The 15,987-nt window shown below is 43.8% G+C and overlaps 1 protein-coding gene across 2 annotated transcripts in view; it reads left to right on the top strand.

The window, feature by feature from the left end:
* LOC696282 (uncharacterized) overlaps nt 1-15,126 on the top strand; it is a 65,236-nt gene extending 50,110 nt beyond the window's left edge. For both annotated transcript variants that reach the window (XR_013395428.1, XM_077938882.1), the window contains 2 exons: nt 12,792-12,918; nt 13,601-15,126. Coding sequence is in view for 1 of the 2 variants with exons in the window: in XM_077938882.1 (XP_077795008.1) it covers nt 12,792-12,918; nt 13,601-14,439 (966 nt within the window). In the remaining variant the exon portion in view is untranslated. The remainder of the gene's footprint in view (nt 1-12,791; nt 12,919-13,600) is intronic.
* Nucleotides 15,127-15,987: the final 861 nt, after the last annotated feature.

Raw genomic sequence — 15,987 nt, 5'->3', positions numbered from 1 at the left:
TTTGTTAGTATCCGCAGCAGAGAGCCGTGCCTGGTGTTGCTAACAGAAGGAAAGAGTGAATCCATCAAGTCCTCTGAAGCCCTGGGTGGGACCCTGCTGCGGAGAGCTGTTCTCCTACACCCACGGGACAGAAAAGGGAGCTGGAGAGACTGTGGGGAAGGCAGAGCTGCCCAGGTGGTACTGGAGTCTCATCAAATTCCAGTCTTTCTTGTTTTCACAAGGGGTGCCTCACAATATCGCAGTTGGTTGTACACCCCCGGCAGTACAAAGAATACTATTCTCTTCTCTTCCTTTAGCTCTTGAGAACAATATCACATGGTGGGGGACACGCTGTGCACTATTGGAAGTAATATCATTCTCTCTTATTCTGGATAGTAGGAACAATATCTCAGGCGGGATGGACAACCCCTGTGATATTGAGAGTAATATCATCCTCTCCCAACGAAGATATTAGGAACCATATCACAGGGGACGTGTACACTTCTTTGATATTGGTAGCAATATAATCCTCTCCTCCCTGGGTACAGGAAACAATGTGACAGGTGGGGTGGACACCCCCCACGTCTTGGGGAGTAATTTCCCTCCCTGGATATTAGGATCCACGGTGGACACACAGCGTGTTTACGACTCTGAGAGTAATATCATCTCCCCCTCTAGACATTACGAACAGTATCAAAGACGGGTGTACACCCTCTGCAATATAGGGAGGAATATCATCCTCTCCCCGCCTGAATATTAGGAACAATATCAAAGGAGTGTTTATGACCCCTGTGATATTGGGAGTAATATCATCCTCTCCCAGGTGGAAATTAGGAACAGCATCACTGGGGGCGTGTACACCCCTGCGATATTGAAAGTCATATCATCCTCTCCCCTCTTGGATCATGGGAACAACATCCCTGGGGGGTGTACACTTTCTGTGATATTGGGAGTAACATCATCTTCTGTGCCTTGGAATATTCAGGATAATATCACAGGGGGAGGGGGTGTGCACATCTTCTGCAATATTGGGAATATTATCCTCTCTACCCGCGCAAATTCGGAAAGATATCACAGAGTGGGTGTTCACCTCCTGCAATATGGGGATTAATACCGTCTTCTCCCCTTCGGGATATCAGGAAGACATAGGGGTGTACAGTGTCTGCGATACTGGGAGTAATATCAGCCTCTCGGCCTTGAGATATTGAGAAGGATGTCACAGGGTGGATGTACATTCCCTGCCATATTTGGAGTAATATCAACCGCTCCCCTCCATGGATATTTGGAACAATATACCAGGCTGGGTGTACGCCTCCTGCTCGACGGGGAGTAATATCATCCTCTCCCTCCCAGGATATTAATTACAATATCACTGGGCGGGTGAATACAGCCTGCAAATTATTATCATCCTCTTCCCCTCCGGATACTAGGAACAATATCGCAGAAGAGCTGTACCCTCCCTGTGATATTGGGAGTAATATAATACACACTTTCCATGAATATTAGGAGCAGTATCACCGGGTGGCTGTCCATTCATTGCTGTGTTTGGAGTCATGTCATACTCTACCCCGTTTATATTAGGATCAGTGTCATGCGGTGAGTGTACACCTACTGTGATATTAAAACTAAAATCATGCTCTCCGTCCCTGGATATTAGGAACAGCATTACAGGTAGGTGTACACCCCCTGCGGTATTAGGAGTAATAATATAATTAATTATTAAACATCAATGATCGATTTTAATAATTATCAATGATACTATTAATTAATAGGAATCCATTTATTAATTGTGGATAATTATTTTAAATATATGATTATGCATACTTAAAATTAATTATTAACATTAATCACGTTTAACAATATTATTAGTTCTTAATATTAATTATTATTTTATTACCAGCATCACTTAGTATTGATTTAAGTAACATTATTGCTGATATCATTATTTTATTATTAACAGTGATATTACTATTAATTATTAATACTAATCATTAACATTTTTAACCAGTATTAATTTTTACTATCTTTATTGTGATTATCAACATCGATGATTACTCTTAATTTTTCTTATATTTATTAATATTAATAATTAATAGACTTGTTCCTGATATCCGGCGGGGAGAGGATATTACTCCTAATATCGAAGAAAGCGTACACCCCTCTATGATGTTATTCCTAATAGCCGGGGGTAGAGGATGACATTATTGAAACTATTGCAGTGGGTGTACAACCCTTCGGTCATCTCGTTCCTTATATCCTGGGTGGGAGAGGATGATAGGACTCCAAATATCACAGGGGGCATAGACCTCCCCCGTGATATTGTCCCTAACATCCAAAGGTGGAAAGGATGACATTTCTTCTGATTTCGCAGGGGATGTACACCACCCCTGTGATATGGCTCTTAATATCCAGGAGGCAAGAGGATGATATTAGTTTCAATATTGCAGGAGGTGTACACTCCCTAGTGATATTGTTCTTAATATCCAGGGACGGAGAGGACTATATCACTCCCAGTAGAGCAGGGGGTGTACACCCCTTCTGTGACATTGTTCCTAATAGCCAGCGGGGGAGAGGAAGATATTACCCCCAATATCACAAGGGGGTGTATACCTTATATCCTGAAAGGGAGACGATGATACTAGTGGCAATATTGCAGGGGGTGTACACACCCACTGTGATATTGTTCTGAATATCCAGAGAAAGAGAAAATGATATGACTCCCAATATCACAGGAGGTATACATCCTCCTGTGATATTGTTTCTTATATTCAGGGGGAGAGGACGATATTACTCTCAATATCACAGGGGTTGTACACACCTCCTGCGGTATTGTTCTTAGTATCCTGAAGGGGAGAGCATAATATTACTCTCAATATGGCAGGGAGTGTACACCTCCTTTATAATATTGTTCTGAATATCCATGATGGGAGAGGATAGGACTCCCAATATCACAAGAAGTGTACAGCTGAGGCTGGGCACGGTGGCTCAAGCCTGTAATCCCAGCACTTTGGGAGGCTGAGACGGGCGGATCACGAGGTCAGGAGCTCGAGACTATCCTGGCTAACACGGTGAAACCGCGTCTCTACTAAAAAATACAAAAAACTAGCTGGGCGAGGTGGTGGGTGCCTGTAGTCCCAGCTACTCGGGAGGCTGAGGCAGGAGAATGGCGTGAACCCGGGAGGCGGAGCTTGCAGTGAGCTGAGATCCGGCCACTGCACTCCAGCCTGGGCGACAGAGCTAGACTCCGTCTCAAAAAAAAAAAAAAAAAAAAAAAAGAAGTGTACAGCTGCCTGTGATATAGTTCCTAACATCTAGGTGGGGAGAGGATGATATTACTGCCCATATCACACGAGTTGTAAAACCACTTCAATATTTTGCCTACAATCCTGAGGGGAGAGGATGATATTACTCCCAATATCGAAGAAGCTTACACCCCCCTGTGACACTATGCCCAATATCCACGTTGGAAGACGAAGACATTACACCCAATATTGCAGGGGATGTACACCCACCCTGGGATATTGTTCCTTATATCGAGAGGGGGAGAAGATGCTATTGCTCCCAATAACACAGGGGCTGTGGAGGTACAACCCTCCTGTGATATTGTTCTTAATATCCTAGGGAAGAGAGGAGGATACTACACCCAATATCTCAGGGTGTACACCCATCCAGTGATAATGTTCTTAAGGTACTCCACCTCCCACCACCAGGTATATCAGTCCTAATATCCAGGGGAAGAGAGGATAACATTATGCCCAATATCGCAGGGGAGTGTACACACCCTCTGTGATGTTGTTCCTAGTATCCAAAGGTACAGATGATGATATTACTGGCCATATTGCAGGGGGTGTACACCCTTCTATGATACTGTTTTTGACATTCAGTAGGGGAGAGGACAACATTAATTCCAATATCACAGAAGGTGTACAGACCCCTGTGATGTAGACCCTAATGTACAGGGGAAAGAGAAGAATTGTTCTCAATATTGCAGGGGCTGTAACCACCCTGCCCCCCGTATATTGTTCCTAATATGCAGCGAGGTGGAGGCTCATAGTACTCCCAATATCCCAGAAGGTGCACACACACCTGTGATAAAGTTCCTAATATCCAGCGGGAAAGAGGCTGATTTTACTTTTGATATCGCAGTGGGTGTACAGCGCCCCCAAACCCGGGGTATCATTCCTAATATCCAGGCAGGAAGAAGATGACATGGCTGACAATATCGAAGTGGGTGGACACTTCTTCAGTGATATGGTTCCTGATATCCAGAAGGTGAGTGGATATTATTCCCAATAAAGCAGGAACCGTTCAGTCACCCTGGGATTTTGTCCTTAATAACCACAAGGGAGAGGTGATATTACTACCAATATTGCAAGGGATGTACACCCCTCCTGTGATATTGTTTCTTATATCCAGGAAAGGAGAAGATGGTATTAGTACCAATATTGAAGGGATGGACGGCCCCCATGGGATATTGTTCTAAAGATGCAGGTTGAAAGAGGATGAGATGCCCTCCAATACAACAAGGGGTGTACACCCTGCCTGTGATATGAATCCGAAAACCTAGAAGAAGAGAGAATGACATTGCTTCCAAAAACACACGAGGTGTACACCCACCCTGTGATATTGTTCCTGTCATCTAAAGGAAGAGATGATGATACTGCTACCCCTACCGGAGAAGGTACACACCCCCCTGTGATATTGTTCCTCATAACTTGGGGGAAGAGCATGATATTACTTCCAGTATGACAGTGGCTTCACACCCAGTCTGTGATATTGCTCCTAATTTCCAGTAGGTAAAGTATGATGTTCCTGCCAAGAGAGTAGTGGGTGTACAGCCACCCTGTGATATGTCTCCGAATATTCAGGGAAAAATAGGAAGACATTACTCCAAATCTCCGAAAAAGTGTACACCCATTGTGTGATATGGTTCCTAATATCGGGAGGTGCAGAGGATGGTAATCTTTCTCCTATCGCAGGCTGTGTACACATAACCTGTGAAATTGTTCCTAATATCGTGAACAAAAGAGACTGTTAATAATGAACACACATTTCAGGGGGGAATAATTATTAAGATCCACATCATAAAGGGGAGTAATAGCGATCCTCTCTCTCCCCCTCACTGTTACAATCCACATCGCAGGGGGTGAGAAACCCCCCACGATTTGGGGAGTAATAGCATCCCCCTCTCCCCCTGGCCTTATATAAGGAGGCTGGCCTTATATAAGTGCCCCCCAATGCCATCGCAGGCTTTAATGTATTCACTTAAAGTTTTTTCCTCATTTAGATCTGCCATTCTCTTAATAGTTCTAATTGCTGCCTGACATTCTGTATTAGTATTTTCATGAACAAGCAGCTGAATGATCACTTTCTTGGCATGAGAATTGGAAATAGCCTTTTGAGCTGCATCCTGCAAATGGGCGATAGAATCAGGATAAGGCTCCCTTGGACCCTGTTGAAATGTGTGAAAAGAAGGATAAGCAGTAGCAGGGTCATGAATTTTTTCCCAGGCTCTTAGGCATGTAGTTCTGAGCTGATCAACAGCCTCATCACCCATTACCATCTGTTGATTTAGAGTACCCCATGCCTGTCCGATTCCAAGCAATTGATCAGGTGTGATATTAACAGGACGTTGGGCTTGAGTATTTCTGCCTGATTTGTTGCTTCATCCGTCCACCAGGTTTTCAATTGGAGAAATTCAGAGGGGGACAGGGTGGATCGGGCTAATGCCTCCCAATCCATACTTATTCAACGTCTGTTATAAGCCACACATTGTAACAAGGAATGAACATAAGGGGAATTTGGCCCATATTGTCCAATTGCTTGCTTTAAGTCTTTTAATATTTTAAAAGGAAATGGATCCCAGCATGCTTGAACAAGTTCTCTAGCCTCCTCAGCTGGTGAAATAATTACCAGAAACTGCCAAGCATTCAAATCCCCCATTTCTTGTGCCTGGCGAATGGATGCCTGGATTGTCCCTGTGCCATAATTTGTATTTGGACCCGCTCACAGCAGTCCTCTACCATAATTAACAGGTGGGCAAGCCTAGATCATTCCCTCATACTAATTGGCTGTTGGATAAGCCTGAAGCTTCCCTTCGCCTAGTTACTGGCGGGGCCTGCAACAATGGGAGCGGCAAGGCGCGGGTCTCAGGCTCCCCTTCCAAATATTCACGAGGCTGGCCTGGGGGTGGCCATTCCAGACCTTCCCCTAAAGGCGCAGTAGGTGGCACAGTTTCTTTTATAAGTCTTTGGAGATGAACATACATACCTTCCCGTTTCTCGCCCTTTTTTAAACGAGACTGTCATGGTTCACTTAGCTGATAATTAGACTCCTGATTATTCAACTTTCCTATGTCATCCTGAAAATCCTCCTTCTCCTCCTCAGTGTGGAAGGGCTCCAGGGCTGTTTTAATTGCAGACGACACAGACCAAGCAGAGACGGGAATATCGCGGCCCTCTTCTTGTGCTCGTTTTAAGTCTGATCCGACCTTGTCCCAATCTTCTACATCATGGTTCCATATTCCGGGAACCAAGGCGAATACTTGTCTACCAGGCGGAACAAAGATGTGAGATTTTGGGTACTGACAATTACCCCTCCGCGGCGCAGTAACTTCACAAGGCTTAAGTAATTAGCGAACTTACTCTCAGCTGGACCCACATTTTCCTGAGGTTTCCCTGGAATTCCCTGAGCGCCCTCCTTACCCTAGAGCTTAAAGCGAAAACCTACTCGGGAGTCCTTTGTCAGTCGTCCTCAGCTTTCCATGCTCTGGTGTTCCTTCACTGGATTATTTGTAGAGATTACGGGGAGCCCTGCGTTGGGCACCAGAGACAGCCTGGACAACCGAGGGAGACCCCGGTTTCTACCAAAAAAAAAAAAAAAAAGCCAGGCGGGGTTTCGCACGCCTGTAATCCCAGCTACTCCTTGAGAAATCAGACAAAACCTGCCTCCAGAGACTGATTTTCTTCTAAAATGCTTTCTCCAAAATATTTTTAAAAGAAAAGGGGGAAATTGGAAAGGAAAATATTTTGGGTCCCCCAAATCACTAAGATAAAGGGAAAAATCAATCTGGGAACTGCTTAGGGCAAACCTGCCTCCCATTCTATTCAAAGTCATCCGCTGCTCGCTGAGAAGAATGCATATCTTATTGCCTCCTGTGGAAAGGCTCGTCAGAAACTCAGAAGAATGCAACCGTTCCTCTCTCACCTACCTGTGACCTGGAAGCCCCCTCCTGGCTTCGAGTTGACCCACTTTTGCTTCAGGTTGTACCGGATCAAACCAGTGTTCATCTTACATATGTTGATTGATGTCTCCTGTCTCCCTAAAATATGTAAAACTGTCAGATACAGTCAGTTTCTCTTCCAAGGTTTGGCATGTTAACGTTCTTGTGTTTTGTTCTCGAACTCAACTTTCTTGTTCTCCATGCCTCCTTGCCCTTAGTTACTGTAAACAACCTTCCCCCTGTCAGTTCTAATCAATCACTCACATCTGTTCCCTTGGTTACCTGCTCTGCACCCATTTCTCCCTTCCAAACCACACGTCCCACCATTGTAACTCACGACTCCCTTCCCCCTTCCTTATTTGGGAAAGTATTCACAAATAGCCAACGGGGTCAGTTTAGATCTTGAGGTCTGGCCCCAGCCCATGCCAGAGGTAGGGATTGCATTAGGAATAAAAACCCCTGCTTTCCTTTGTTCCGTGTGCTCTTGCGATTGTGATTGATGCGAGCAGCACGCTTCCGCAGAGGTAAATTGCGTTGCTGAGAAAACTTTTGCTTAAGTGCTGGTTTCACTTTGCGTCACCGACCATTTATCTCCAACAAAACCAAGCTGTGCTCTGACCACCTTGGGCAACTGTCATCAGGACATCCTGAGGCTGTGTCATGCACAAGCATCCCCAACCTTGGCAAAATAAACTTTCTAAATACTCTTTTTCCCAAATGCTCAGGGAGACTGATTTGAATAATCATAAAACTAAGAGGCTGCACTCCAGCCTGGGCGACAGAGCAAGACTCTGTTTCAGAAATAATAAAATAAAATAAAATAAAAATCAAATCTCCAGTCTCCTGCACAGCCGACTCTGTGTGAATTACTCCTTCTCTATTGCTATTCCCCCCGTCTTGAGAAATCGGCTCTGTCTAGGCAGCGGGCAAGGTGAACCCACTGGGCAGTTACAGAATTGCCATTATATTGCTTGCAATTTTATATCTTATTACGCAAAATAGCTATAACCTTGTATACAAGGTTAAATGCGAATGTGCTCCTTGCCTGGTCAGATCCCAGCGCAAGAAGGACGCACCCCCTACAAACCGCTAGGCCAAAATGGTCATTCTGGCCACATCCAGCCTCACGTGAGATCGCAATCTCCTGTCACTCAGGGCCTGAGGGGGCGGGGCCTGAAGCCCCAGACAATCAGGGACGCTGGAGTGGGGGCCCGTCAATCAGGCGCGCCGCCGGAAAGGAGAGGGCGGCTTCCGGGATCTGGCTGGCGGGCGCTTTGTCTCGCCTTTGCCACCGTAGGCTCTTCCTGTGAGTCTCCGCTGCTACTTCCTGGCTCTGGGAGGCCCAGGTGGCTCTGCAGCAGCCTCGGCCACCCTGTGACCTGCGGGTGTTGGGACATCCCTAGCTGACGCCGGGACACCCGGGAAGCCGAGGAACGGTGAGTGGACTGCGCCTGGCTTCCCGAAGTGGGTAAAAGGGCTGGGTGAAACCTGCTGGAACCAGCCATGGGCTGCGGAACCTGCGGACCGAGTCGCCGCGGCGCAGCCGGGCCTCAGTCACCTTCTGCGCAGGGCCGGGCGGCGCGGGCAGCGGGACCCCTGCGTCCTGTCTGTACCTGTGGGCGCCACTTCCGCCGGCCAGAGCCCTCTCCGGAACCCCGCGCCTCCCCCACCCAGGTAGTGCGGTGACCACGGGAGGGTGATCCGGGAGAGCCCCGACTCGGTGAGCGGGGTTCCAGCGTGGGAGGGGCTGTGGTTCATGGAGCTTCCAGTCCCACCTTTCTCCCCCTAAAATTAACCCGAGGCTTTGTTAAAACGTTAAACGGGGCGTTTGAGCAAACGCGATTCATAAACGGGTACCGCAGTCATGGTTTGTGGTTTGGGGTCCAAGGGAGGGGCGTAAATGAGAGGCTTTGATAAGGTGAATGAGGAAGCAAACCATTCATATATATACACACACACATATATATACACATATATCCACATATATATATATTTTTTTTCTTTTTTTTTGAGACGGAGTCTCACCCTGTCGCCAGGCTGGAGTGCAATGGTGCAGTCTCAGCTCACTGCAACCTCTGACTCCCGGGTTCAAGCGATTCTCCTGCCTCAGCCTCCCAAGTAGCTGGGCTTATAGGCGCCACCACCAGGTCCAGCTAATTTTTGTATGTTTAGTAGAGACAGGGTTTCGCCATGTTGGCTAGGTTGGTTTCGAACTCCTGACCTTAACTGATCACCCTCCTTGGCCTCCTAAAGCGCCGGGATTACAGGCGTGAGGCACCTTGGCCAAAATATTTTTCTGTTTCCAAACATTTTACATGAGAGGAAAGCGGAGAATAAATCATCTGACACTCTAATGTAAAAAAAATCTTTGTGCCTCTCTTCTTTTCATCTTTCCTAAGTGTACATATTACCAAAATGTCTTTAGATTGAGGTCCCCCCGTGAAAACTTGACAGGGTGTTGTGTCCTCACCCACTCTCCTGTCTTTTCCTAGTCCTGGCATTTTAGAACTGTCTGGGGATGACCCAGGATACCCACAGTGGCCATGTCTATTGGAGGGTCTAGTGAGTATCAGTCCCGGGGTCATCTCATCCCCAAGGACAGCCTGAGGTAGGGGGTAGAGTCTCTCAGGGGAGCAGCTGGATGCTCTTGGCCTTAGAGGAATCTCCTGGTATAGTTTCATGTAAAATGGTGACCCCTTAGGGTCATTAAAATTTTAGGACATTAAAATTAATGGACAATACAATGTAATGTCATGAAAGTTAGGTCATTAAAATTATTCCTCCGGCCCGAGTTTTTATTCCTTGAAGACACATTGATGGTTTGCCAATTGGATGCTGATATTGAGAGGAAAAGGCAGAAATGATTTCTGCTCTTTAGCTTGTCTCAGACTTGTGAAGAGAGAAAAACCGTCCCAAAGGACAAGCAAAACCCACCCCAGAGAGGATGTGCAAGAACCTGAATTATAAAATGCACTTAAGGTGCACAGGAGGACAAAGAGCAGTGCCAGTGCCTCCTAGGTGGTCACTGAGTACTTTACTGAACAGGATGGGTGTCCTGAGGGATGGAATGGCCTGCCGTGACACTTAGAAAGGTCTGCGTTGGAGTCAGCACTGCCTCTCCCTGAGTTTGTTACCTTGAAAAGGCTTGTCCGCTTATTTGAGTTTCAGGTTTTCACTGACTGTAAGATACATTTTGTCAGTACAGCTTGAAAGATAAAAATACTATTTCCAAAGAGGTAAGGTAATATGATGTATTTCATTTGCTAAAAATTCGTATTTATTTCTTCCCCAGAGTGAGTGTAGTAAGTTTTAAAGGTCTGTTCTTTTTAAGGGTAATTTCAAATGGAATTGTAGGACTTAGCTTTGTAAATGCTACTGGTGAAATAAAAGTGTAATAGATAAATTGATGATTTATAAAGATTCACCAAAATGTCAGTTCCCATCTTGTAGCTTGGTGAAGAATTTATGACAGTGGACACATGTGTATCCTCTTATCTGGGTGTCTGAGTGTTGTTTTTTGTTTTTTGGAGATGCTGCCTTGCTCTGTAGCCCGGCTAGAGTGCAGTGGCGCCATCTCTGCTTACTGCAACCTCCGCCTCCCGAGTTCAAGTGATTCTCCTGTGTCAGCCTCCCGAGGAACTGGGATTATAGGCACCCACCACCACACCCAGCTAATTTTCATATTTTTAGTAAACACAAGGTTTTAGGCCTGGCACGGTGGCTTATGCCTGTAATCCCAGCCCTTTGGGAGGCCAAGGTGGTCGGATCACGAGGTCAGGAGTTCCAGAGCAGCCTGGCCAACATGGTGAAACCCTGTCTCTACTAAAAATACGAAAAAATTAGCTGAGTGTGGTGGCAGGCACCTGTAATCCCAGCTACTCGGGAGGCTGAGGCAAGAGAATTGCTTGAACCCGGGAGGTGGAGGTTGCAGTGAGCCAAGATCTTGCCACTGCACCCCAGCCCAAGGGACAAGGCGAGACTCCGTCTCAAAAACAAATAAACAAACAAACAAACAACAAAAAGACGGGATTTTTGCCATGTTGGCCAGGCTGGTCTCAACCTCCTGACCTCAGGTGATCCCCTGCCTCAGCCTCCCAAGGTGCTGGGATTACAGGCGTGAGCCACGACGCCTGGCCCACTCTATTTTCTTTTTATTCCCTAAATTTTAATATGTTTGAGTTTGTCTGTTCCTTTATCACTTTTTTCTTACATAAAAAAAATTCTGCCTAATCCTTTGTTAAAAAAAAAATCTTCCTGTGACTTCTGAAAGTATTCTGGTTTTATCTTTTGTATTTGAATATATAATAAGATGATTATTGTTCATGGAATAGAGAAGAATGCAATGCATTTTCCCAAGTAGATGCCAGCCTGGTTTGCCTCATATTTTAAAGTGCATGTAATTTCTTTTTCTATTCTATAGTGCCTACTCTATCATTCCTCAACTTTCCATATAGATGCTGGGTCATTAAGACTTTTTTTTCCTTTGGTCTGCTTGCTCATCTCTCTGCTAACACTGTGCTGTCCTGAATATTTTTGTTTGAAAATCTTAGAAGTATGTTAGACAAGCCATCACTCTTTTTTTAGATGACTAAAAATGATTAGACATTGGTCATTTTTACTGCATATGAAAGAGTAGCTTTTCTTGCCTAAAACCACCTGATTTGGGAATTTATGTGGTTTCATAGGAATAGCATCTGGAAGTGGTGACATTAATGTCATTTTAAAAAGCATGTGTCCTATTTCCTCTTATTCCTTTCTGTCTTGATATTGTGCAATAGAAATTTGAAAAATTGTTGTATTAGTATTGTTAAATATCAATTATTGGTTTTATTTACTACTCAATTAAATTTAATAAGCCTATTCTTTCTTGGTGTAATCACGTGGAATGGGTTCACTTCCACAGTTAACAAGTGACAGCACATGTAAAATATTGTCTACCAGGGAAATTCATTGAACACTTAGTGTTCAGACTGTGTTTTTGTGTCTGGTTCCCTAAGCACCACTGCAGTGACACAAAATAATAGACTTTCAGCAGAAGAAGTTTTGGAAAATATACTGCATAAGCCATTTAGATGCAGTGAGTCATTCTTATTACTTGGGTTTGTGGAATCCCTTTCAAAATGTAAGTTCCTAATACAAACAAAGATTGAACTTTGCAAGCAGGTATTTTTAAGAATAAGTAGTCTCAGGACTGATAATATTAACTCACTTATGCACATCAGGTAGGACTTTAGTATGACAGATACTAGAAATGTACAAAGTGAAGTTAAAAGGTGACTCCTAGCAGCATATCGTAATCTTACTCCCTGGATTCTCTAATGAGATGGGTGTTTTGTAATCTTACTCCCTGGATTCTCTAATGAGATGGGTGTTTCTACTTTGCTGTTGCCTTTTTGAATAGTTCAATTCTAGCATTAGTACTGCTGTGTGGGAGGGAGTATGTGTGAACAGAGTAAGAGTTGTGACAATCAAGTCATAGAATAAATGCTTGGAAATTTTAGAATCATGTAAACAGCTTATGAATTGAGTATACATTCCCAGTGCTCTCAGTCTCACTCATCCTTCTATCCACATGTGTGGAATATTCTAGGACTCCGTGGCTTTTGAGGATGTGGCTGTGAACTTTAGCCAGCAGGAATGGGCTTTGCTAGATTCTTCTCAGAAGAATCTCTACAGAGAAGTGATGCAGGAAACCTACAGGAACCTGGCTTCTGTAGGTAAGAATGACAACACATTTCACTTAATTACGGAAGTATTTCCCTATCATCAGTGCTATTTGTGATTTGGAATGGGGCAAGGGAATGATTTGGTGAATCAATCAGGCATGGGCACTGTGTACAATGAACATGAAATCTAGTAATGTTTCTATAGTTTGAAATAATTCATGATAATTTTATGCATCTGCATTTTAGGAAAAAACGGAAAGACCAGAATATTGAAGATCACTTCAAAAAACTTGGGAAAGATACAAGATAATTTGCACCGAGAAGAGGAAATAAAGTCCTCTGAAGGAATCTTAGCATGTCATGAATTTAAAAACAAGCAGTCAAAGCAAATAAGAGTCACTTGAAATTCATTTCCTTTTAGAAAAATTTCACCCAAAATGTAACGTACATCAGTGTAGCAGTCAGTGTTTGGAAAACAGTTTACTTGAAAGTAGTACTACAAAATTGTGTATATGAATGTTACTATTTTGGTCATAGCCATGCAGGTGGTAGCTGTGTTTTCAGTAGTAGCCCATTTACTTTCAAATAATTCAGTCATGGCATAAAAACAAAAACAAAACAAAACAAAAATGTATTTTCCCTAGTATTGGTAGCAGTGTAAGTCGAAGACCTATGAATGAGTAGAAAGTTATTAAACCAACCAATAATAATGTGCTTGTCATTTTTTTTACAGAAATCATATGGTACGAAAGCAAAGAAGGTAGTCAGTATGGACAAGTTGTCAGCCACATTCCAAATCTTGATCTGAATGAGAACATTTCTACTGGATTAAAACAATGTGAATGCAGTATTTGTGGAAAAGTCTTTGTACGTCATTCCCTCCTTAATAGGCACATCCTAGCTCACTCAGGATACAAACCATATGGAGAGAAGCAATATAAATGTGAACAGTGTGGGAAACTTTTCGTTTCTGTTCCAGGTGTTAGAAGACACATGATAATGCACAGTGGAAATCCAGCTTATAAATGTATGATATGTGGGAAAGCTTTTCATTTTCTCAATTCAGTTGAAAGACATCAGAGAACTCACACAGGAGAAAAACTCTATAAATGTAAACAATGTGGTAAAGCGTTCACTGTTTCCGGTTCTTGTCTAATACATGGACGAACTCACACTGGAGAGAAACCCTACGAATGTAAGGAATGTGGGAAAACACTCAGATTTTCTTGTTTTAAGATGCATGAAAGGACTCACACTAGAGAGAGATGTACCAAATGTGATAAAGCCTTCAGCTGTTCCACTTCCCTTCATGACCATGGAAGCATTCATACTGGAGAGAGACCCTATAAATGTAAACAATGTGGCAAAGCCTTTAGTCATTTGAGTTCCCTTTGTAACTATAGAAGTACTCATACTGGAGAGAAACCCTATGAATGTAAACAATGTGACCAAGCCTTCAGTTGCCTCAGTTCCCTTCACCTCCATGAAAGAATTCATACTGGAGAAAAACCCTATGAATGTAAGAGATGCGGTAAAGCCTACACTCGTTCCAGTTACCTTATGCGCCATTAAAGAAGTCATGATATAGAGGTTGGGTGTAGTGACTCAGCCTATAATCCTAGCACTTTGGGAGGCCAAGGTGTGTGTATTGCTTGAGCCCAGGAGTTCATAACCAGCCTGGATTAAAACAATGTGAAACAACCTGGGCATCGTGGTGAAACCCTGTCTCTACAAAAAATAAAATAAAGCCGGGCCCGGTGGCTCACGCCAGCTACTCGGGAGGCTGAGGCAGGAGAATGGCGTGAACCTGGGAGGCAGAGCTTGCAGTGAGCCGAGATCGCACCACTGCGCTCCAGCTTGGGCGACAGAAGCAGACTCCGTCTCAAAACAAAAACAAAGAAAATAATTAGCTGGACATGGTGGCACATTTCAGTTGTCTTAGTTCTTTTTCAAGGACATAAAAGGCCACAGGGGCTTGGGGGGAAGCCCTGTGCATGCGGATCACGAGGTCAGGAGATCGAGACCATCCTGGCCAACATGGTGAAACCTCGTCTCTACTAAAAATGCAAAAATAGCTGGGTGTGGTAGCATATGCTTGTAATCCCAGCTACTCAGGAGGCTGAGGCAGGAGAATCACTTGAATCCAGGAGGCGGAGGTTGCAGGGAGCTGAGATTGTGCCACTGCACTCCAGCCTGGCGACAGAGTGAGACTCCATCTCAAAAATAAATAAATAAATAAAGCCCCTTGAATGTAAGAAATGTGGTAAAACATTTACTCTTTCCCATTCCCTCATAAACATGAAAGAGCTCACACTGCAGAGAACCCTTAAGAATGTAGGAAATGTGGTCAAGCCTTCAGATTTTCCTGAAGATTTGGGAGGGCTCAGAGTGGAGAAAAGGTTTTGAATTTAAATTTATGGTAAGGCCTTCGGTTGTATTAGTTCCATTTGAAGATATCAGCTCATTCCTGAGAAAAACCCTATGAATGTTCAGAATGTTTGAGTGTTTCATTTTTCTCATACCCACTCAAGGACATATGAAAATGCACTCTGTAGCTGGCTGGACCTTGTAAATACAAGAACGTACACAGGATTAAAACTCTAATAGTTTAGAAACTGCAAGAATATTTTCAGTTTTAAAATTTACTTGAAAAGCCATGTGAAAACTCCCACGGGAAAGAAGTTCTATAAGTGAAGCTTTTCTAATTGGAAAGCCTGATGCAAATTAATTATCGTGCAGTGCTTGAAAAAAATCTATGAAATGTTACACAAGTTACAAGTATATTGTTTTTATCAGTGACCCATTCTTAAAGAGTCTTGAGTATGCATTTCACCTTATTTTGCAGGGAAACCTTGAAGTGAGAGTTCTGTAAATGTTCTTTAAGCAGTAGTACTTGAATTTCATAGATAATGATATTTTCTTAAGTCTGTTGGTAGAATTTTTGTCTATTCATTTGACAGTGTGCTGGATTCATGGTTGAATTTGGATGTTTTTCTAATATGTAGGTAAGTTTAATTTTTTTATTTCATTATTATTTCTTTTTGAGATGGAGTCTCACTCTGTTGCCCAGGCTAGAGTGCAGTGGTTCGATCTCGGCTCACTGCAACCTCCGCCCCCTGG

This window comes from Macaca mulatta, chromosome 7 (genome assembly GCF_049350105.2).
Source record: "Macaca mulatta isolate MMU2019108-1 chromosome 7, T2T-MMU8v2.0, whole genome shotgun sequence".
Lineage (NCBI taxonomy): Eukaryota > Metazoa > Chordata > Mammalia > Primates > Cercopithecidae > Macaca > Macaca mulatta.
Note: the sequence above shows the minus strand (reverse complement) of the source record. Positions and strands in the feature narration are given on the sequence as shown.